Source organism: Ambystoma mexicanum, chromosome 8 (assembly GCF_040938575.1).
Source record: "Ambystoma mexicanum isolate Mex_15411 chromosome 8, UKY_AmexF1_1, whole genome shotgun sequence".
NCBI classification, from domain to species: Eukaryota; Metazoa; Chordata; class Amphibia; order Caudata; family Ambystomatidae; genus Ambystoma; species Ambystoma mexicanum.
In genome coordinates this window covers 126,886,643-126,893,809 of record NC_090929.1, presented here as the reverse complement: position 1 = coordinate 126,893,809, position 7,167 = coordinate 126,886,643, and the positions used below count along the sequence as shown (strand labels likewise).

The window sequence follows — 7,167 nt, the reverse complement described above, 5'->3', positions numbered from 1 at the left end:
CAGCATTTGTGAACACAGTATTTATCACATTACCAATTAACTAATTGATACATCCATTTTGTTTTATTTTTCTTCACCTACGCAAACGGATGTGGTTCGCTCACGGAATGGTATGTGTTTTTGTATTGGTTTAACTGAAATATTTGGCATTTACATAACGCTACGAACCCTCAGGTATCTGAGCGCTGCTTATTATTACCCACAGTGTGTGGTGCTCATTTATCGACCTCGGAAGGATGAAACGCTGAGTTTGGCGCTGCCGGGATTCGAACCTGTGTTCGCAGGCTCTGCACTGATGTCAAAGCGAGCGCTCTACTCGCTGTGCCACTTGACCGGCTTAATGTGTTTAATGTGTTGAACGTCAACTAGATACGAATGAAATATCAGTCATGTGACACTGATTTTGCCTAAATACCGCCCTGATGAAGGTTCTATCCGAAATGCATTGGCACTAGCGTATTATGGGCAAACTGAGATGTAAACCCAGTGTGTGATTTTCAAAGACAAGTTATATTAACGGATATTTCAGGAATGTGCATTAAACATTTCCTGTAACAAATCATACTGTTTCAAATTTTTCACTGACTTATGGTCAAGACTTTTATGCAAAATTCACAGCAGATCAATCAGCAGCAACCAAATGGGGCAAACTGCGAAGCGCCTTTCCTAACAAAGTAGAGTTACTTTGTTTTTTGGATATCTTATATTTAAACCTTTCCACTATAAATACAAATAAAAACACAGACATGTATACCTTCAAAATCATAAATAAAAAGGAAAAACTGTTTTATATAATTCCTTAACAAATGTCAAAAAAGCTAAAACATATGCATATGTCTCATGCATTGCACACATTTTACTGTCAGGGTGACTATTCTGACAGAGGAAATGAGCACCATCCCAAGGGTGCATTGCATGCTCAGAAGGAATGCACGTCTGAATTCCTCGCACATACATGTTTGATAAATTGGTGGTTATTCTTATGTTCCCAAAATGCACTTTGTTTTTGTGCAAAGCAGCCAGCATTGTATATTCAGTGCATGCACATCATTCAACACATAGCTCCGCCCCTCAGTCCCGCCCACTCCACTGACTATACCCTCCTCCCATGCGAAGGGGAGGGGCAGTGGGGGGCGTTCCGGCAGTAAATCTTGCCCATTTCCAGCCCTGCTGTATAGGTGAGCCTTCCAATCTGTGAATATGCTGTCATTTATTGTGAATGCTAAGGTCATCTCTGCAGACCTGTTTTATGTGAATAAAATGGGAGGGAAAAGATGGCCTCCAAACCGGTATATTATGTTCTCAAAACACTGAAACGCTGGCAGAATATGGCATCAGAGGTGAATGTCGGCAGGGCCGGCCTTAGGGGCAGTAGCGCCCTGGGCGAATTGGCATCCCCCCATGCCCCTGGTCAACAGGGGACGGGGTGGAGGGGAGACAGTGCCAGGATGTGGCATTTTTTAAAAAAAACAGGAGGCAATGATGTGAATAGGGTGCATAAGCACCCTATTGTTATTAAATGCGCTCCGCCGCGCGAGCGCCTTTAATAACAAAGGGGCGCCATTAGCCTCCCACCATGCCAGCTGGGGGAGCCCTTGAAAGACAGCACCCTAATGTTATTAAATGTGCCGGCAGCGGTGGGCACATTTAACAGCAAAAGGCCGCCGGCCGCGCCTTTTCCCACAACGCTAACTCAGGGGAGCCCTTGTAAGCTGGCATGGCGGGGGCTAATGGGGCCCTGCAGGGGCGTGGTGCCCCGGGAGGTCGCCCGGGCCGCCCCCTCCTAGGGTCGGCTCTGAATGTCGGCGTGAGTCGAAAACTGAAGGGGAGCGGGAAAGAGGGGCTAGGTTAGGTGAGTCTGGCTAGAGTGGCATGAGTAGTTTGGGGCGTATGAGGCTCTGGAGTAAGGGCAAGGAAGAGAAGCAGGGGAACCAAGGAGGAGTCAGGCCGGTGCAGGAGGAAAGAGAGAGCGGCATTATCCTGCCGACGGGAAGATGTCTGTTTCACATGGGGACAATAAACAACATGACTTGACGCCATTAGGCGTGGCCCACGTGCACGAGTTGCAGTTTGTGAGTTTTCAAGACAAACTGCTTGGTTGGCACATGCAGTATGATTTTTGGAAAGCTGTGTGGCAACTGGTGCTTTTAAAAGCGTGCCGATCAGTTGATATTGGTAAAAATAGCCTGTTACTTAGCAAAATAAGCAACAACAAAAACGGCGCCTCTTTGGTCTGTTTGGCCTGCCCTCTGGGCATTGCCCTATTGCCTTATAGTCCCGTCCGAGCCTGGAGAACGCCGGCATAAAGTGCAGCCGGCTTTATTCCGCCAGCAGAATTGCACAGACCACCCACCTCAGGGCTGCAATAACGGCCTGGATGCACTGGGCTTTTTTCCTTGAGAGTCCATCTGCAGAATGGCAAAACAGACGGAGAAATTGTGGCTAGGGAGAGGCTTGTGTGTGCACTGCGTGGCAGGGAGAGGTGGCAGCAGCGTGAAGGAGGGACTGCAGCAGTCAGGGGCTGTGGCAGGGAGAGGCGGCAGCAGGGTGAAGTGGGACTGCAGCAGGAGAGGAATGGTCGTCGCAGGAGGAAGAGGACTGCATCATGACAAGGGAGCCTGCATGACAGCACCACCGCACGAGGTAACGGAATGCACTCTAGAGGGTGGCTCTGTGGCAGGAGTAAGTGCTGCCATGGAAGGGGAGGCATCGCGAGGAAGGGGCAGGCACTGGAAGAAAGACGCAGCAGCAGGAGCAATGCCCTGATGAAAAAAATAAGGGTTGCAGCAGACGTTGCCGCAGGAGTAATGCACTAAACTGAAAAGAAGAAATTGTAGCAGAGGGGAGGTGCATGAACCAAGCGAAATACACCTCAGCAGGAGTAATGCACGGAGGCAGAAAGCTGGGGTTGCAGCACGAGGAAGGAGCATGTACCAGGAAAATATGCAGCAGCAGGAGTAACGCAGTGATGACACAAATAAGGGTTGTAGCAGACGTTGCCGCAGGACTAATGCACTAAACTGAAAAGAAGAAATTGCAGCAGAGGGAGGGTGCATGAACCAGGCGAAATACACTTCATGCACGGAGGCAGAGAGCCGGGTTTGCAGCCCGAGGCAGGAACATTTACATAAAAAGATGCAGCAGCAGGAGTAATGCACTGAGGCAGAAATCAGGGGTTGCAGCACGGGGAAGAACCATCTACCAGGAAAAGATGCAGCAACAGGAGTAATGCACTGAGGCAGAAAGGCTGGGGTTGCAGCACGAGGAAGGAGCGTGTACCAGGAAAATATGCTGCAACAGGAGTAATGCACTGAGGGAGAAATCAGGGGTTGCAGCACGAGGCAGGAACATGTACGATGAAAAGATGCAGCAACACGAGTAATGAACTGAGGCAGAAATCAAGGGTTGCAGCACGAGGAAGGAGCATGTACCAGGAAAAGCTGCTGCAGCAGGAGTAATGCACTGAAGCAAAAAGAAGGTAGTGCAGCAGAATGAAAGGGCGTGTAAAGTGAAAATAAACTGTTGCAGCAGGGGGGAAATGTGCACGTGCCAAGAGAAAGGCACAGCAACATGAGTAAATGCACTGAAGAAACAATTAAGTGTTGCAACAGACACTGTACTGAAGCAAGAAGAAGGGGTTGCAGGAGAAGGAGGGGCGTGCGCCAGGAGAAAGATGCTACTGCACGAGCAAGAGATGGCAGCTTAAAGAAGGGGTTGGAGCAGGAGACAGCTGCGAAAGCAGGGAGAGGGGTTCATAAACACACAATATGCAACCAGTGTGATTTGCACGCATTGAAGATGGAACTCACTTCCTCGTCCACTCAACCCGACATGAAGGCATCACAAGTAGCTACTTTTGAGAACTTACAACAAGAACCATAGACGTTCTATGTGTAGGCTAGGGGCAAAAGATGCAAACCCCGGTGGGAGAGAAGTGCAGGACTGCAGAAAAATCACAAGAATGCCTGGCAACAAGACAAGAGGCATGCGGCCAAACTCTGTGTGATTAAACAGACCACATACAGCAAGTAGATTGCAGCACGGAAAAAAGAATGCAGCAGGAAACATACTGCAGCAGGAAGAGAGGTTGCAGCAGAAGAACTGGCAACATGTCAGTTTAAGGCATGCGTCAAACCCTCTGTGACGAAATATACCATATAAAACAAGTCGATTGCAGCAGGGGGAAAAGACTGCAGCAGGAAACGAGATTTCAGCAGGAAAAGAGTTTGCAGCAGAACTGGCAACATGCCACAGTGTAAGGCATGCGTAAGACACAAGCCAAGCGGCCAAACCCTATGTGACTAAATAGACCACATACAACAAACAGACTGCTTGCAGGGAAACAAATATTGCAGCAGGAACAATATATTGCAGCAGGAAAGGAGATTGCAGCAGAAGAACTGGCAACATGTCACAGTGTAAGGCATGCAGAAGACAAGAGGCATGAGGGCTCACCCTGTGTGACTTAATAGACAGTATACAACAAGTAGATTGCGGCCGTGGGGTGGGGGTGGGAGAGTGCAGCGGGAGAAGAGATTGCAGCAGAAGAATTGGCAACATGTCACAGTTTAAGGTATGTAGCCAAACCCTGAGTGACTAAGTAGACCCTCTACAGCAAATAGACTGCAGGAAGGAAAAAAGTACAGCAGGGAAAAATAGATTGCAGCAGGAATCGAGATTGCAGCAGAACTGGCAACATGTCACAGTGTAAGGCTTACAGAAGACACGAGCCAAGCGGCCAAACCCTGTATGACTAAATGGACCACAGACAACAAACAGACTGCTTGCAGGGAAACAAATATTGCAGCAGGAAAAATAGATTGCAGCAGGTAAGGGGATTGATTGCAGCAGAAGAACTGGCAACATGTCACAGTGTAAGGCATGCAGAAGACAAGAGGCATGCGGGCTCACCCTGTGTGACTTAATAGACAGTATACAACAAGTAGATTGCAGCGGGGTGGGGGTGGAGAGTGCAGCAGGAGAACTGGCAACATGTCACAGTTTAAGACATGTGGCCAAACCCTGTGTGACTAAATAGACCCTATACAGCAAATAGACTGCAGGAAGGAAAAAAGTACAGCAGGGAAAAAATAGATTGCAGCAGGAATCGGGATTGCAGCAGAACTGGCAACATGTCACAGTGGAAGGCAGGCGGCCAAACCATGTGTGCCTAAATAGACCCTATACAAGAGACTTCAGCAGGAGAAAAAGGGGTTGCAGCAGGAAAAGAGATTGCAGCCGAAGGAGTGGCTGCCTGCAACATGAAGGAGACTGCTACAGAGGGACTTGACTGAAGCACACAGCAGGGGCCGGGCAGTAGGAAGGGCATCTAGCTGGAATATGGGAACAGCAGAAGAACGGTGGGATTAGAGAAGGCGCAGGAAGTGACTGGAGCCCGAGAGGCCTGCAGGAGGCGGAAGGGACGGCCGCAGGATGGAGCTGGGAGGTGCTCCTTCCTCGCCTCACGCGCTGCTCACACCTCACACAGGCAGACACGCAGCGCCCGATCTGCTGCCTGATCACCTCAGCCTGCTGCTGTAGTTGCCAAGAAACCTTTGTCTTGTTAAATTTAACATAACGTGGGGCATTGTGCCTCCTCGTCTTTATTCTAGGATATGAGGACAGGGATGGGGGGGGGGTACATTATTAAAAAATAAGTTACCTGGGAGCAGTGTGCATATCCTTGCTTTTAGCTGGGGGCTGCACCTCGCCCCACTGGCTGGCGGTGTGGTGGTCGGGGGAGTGGGAAGGGAGCGTGTCTTTGGGGTTTGGGGTGTTGGGAGGAGGTCGCACTGCCCGTGCTCCTTCACCCCTCCCCCTCTTAGGGTGGAACTGTGCTTCCCTCCAGAGCTCTGACAGCAGCAGCGGCAGCGGCAGCAGCAGCAGGCAGGGGCTTCGGGCTCCTCCCCCTCCTCTCCCACAGCACCACTCCAAGCCCTGCTCACACATAACTTCAAGACAAAACAAGCAGGGCGCAGGAACACCTCCCAGAGCTGCAGCCAGCACATCTCAGCATCCCCAGCCTACATCTGTCACAGAGCAGCACGCGCCCGCTCACCTGCAGCTGACCTGAAGAAGCCAAGGGGAGGCGAAACAGCACCGCTACCTGGGAGCGCCGAGATTTTGCAGCGGACACTGGGCTGTGTCAGTCGGGGGCCTACACCGCGAGCGGCACACACTGTGACCTCGGACCCTTGTGTGGGGCACACACACTGTTGCGTGTGCCCTTTTTTCGGTGGCTGTCTCCTGGCAGGGGCAGCCAGGCCCCTGGGCACTGTGCATCAGGTATTTCCAGTAGAAGGGGAGAGACTGCGCGGAGAGGACCCCGGGAGGAGTGCGTGCGCTCTGTACTGCGTGGCCTCATGGTCTGAGCCGCACGTTGCATCGTTTACCCCGCAGAGTGGCAGTGAAAGCAGGCTGTGTTTGGGAGAGGGGAGCCCGGGATGTGCCGGTGAAGAAGACTCCGGGGGATATGTCCTCCTGACCCGCGCCTTGTGTGCAGAGCAGCCCGCAGCAGCGGGACGGGCAGCGCGCGAGGCTGTGTGTGAGGAGCGCGCATTGGGCCTGTGTCACCAGGAAGAGTTAACAGAGGACTGTGCCAGGACCAGGCGAGGACTGTGCCCGACCGAACAGGGGCACTCGGGGTCTAATCTGGGAACAGGGTGGGTGCACCCAGTGCCCGTGCCCGGATCAGGAGAAGAGAACACTGGGGCTTTACCAGGACCAGGCAAAGAGCGCGCCCAGAACAGGGGCAGGCCCCGGGGCTGTCCGCGGACCAGGAGGGGTGCACTCCGTAGCCAAGCATTGGGCGCCCGGTCCATGCTCGGCCTGGGCCTCCGGCTGATGCCAGTGTTGCTGGGCTCCCCGCCCTTCTCCTCCCCCGCGGCCGGCTTCCTGCCCCGCACCCCGCACACGTGTCCCGCCTCCAGCATGCTTTTCCACAGCCTGTCCGGACCCGAGGTGCACGGGGTCATCGACGAGATGGAGCGACGGGTCAAGGGCGAGGGCCCCGCCATCAGCTCGGCCATCGACCGCGGCGACACTCAGACGGTAGGCACGGGGGCACTGCCAGGGCGGTGGGCATCGGTGGGAGCCGGACACTGCCCGGGCTCTGGTCAGGTGGGAGTGAGGAACTGCCAGTGCGAGGGGTATGGAGCGGGAAACCCG

The 7,167-nt window shown here is 52.6% G+C and overlaps 1 protein-coding gene across 2 annotated transcripts in view; it reads left to right on the top strand.

Annotated features, from left to right (window-relative positions):
- The first annotated feature begins 2,607 nt into the window (after positions 1-2,607).
- Positions 2,608-7,167, top strand: part of LHX2 (LIM homeobox 2) — a 71,376-nt gene continuing 66,816 nt past the window's right edge. The window contains exon 1 of one of the 2 annotated variants that reach the window (XM_069609456.1): positions 2,608-2,643. In XM_069609456.1, coding sequence (XP_069465557.1) covers positions 2,623-2,643 — 21 coding nt within the window. In that variant the 5' untranslated portion in view covers positions 2,608-2,622. Of the gene's footprint in view, positions 2,644-5,770; positions 7,051-7,167 lie in introns of those variants that run through there. The other variant, XM_069609455.1, reaches the window with a different exon arrangement.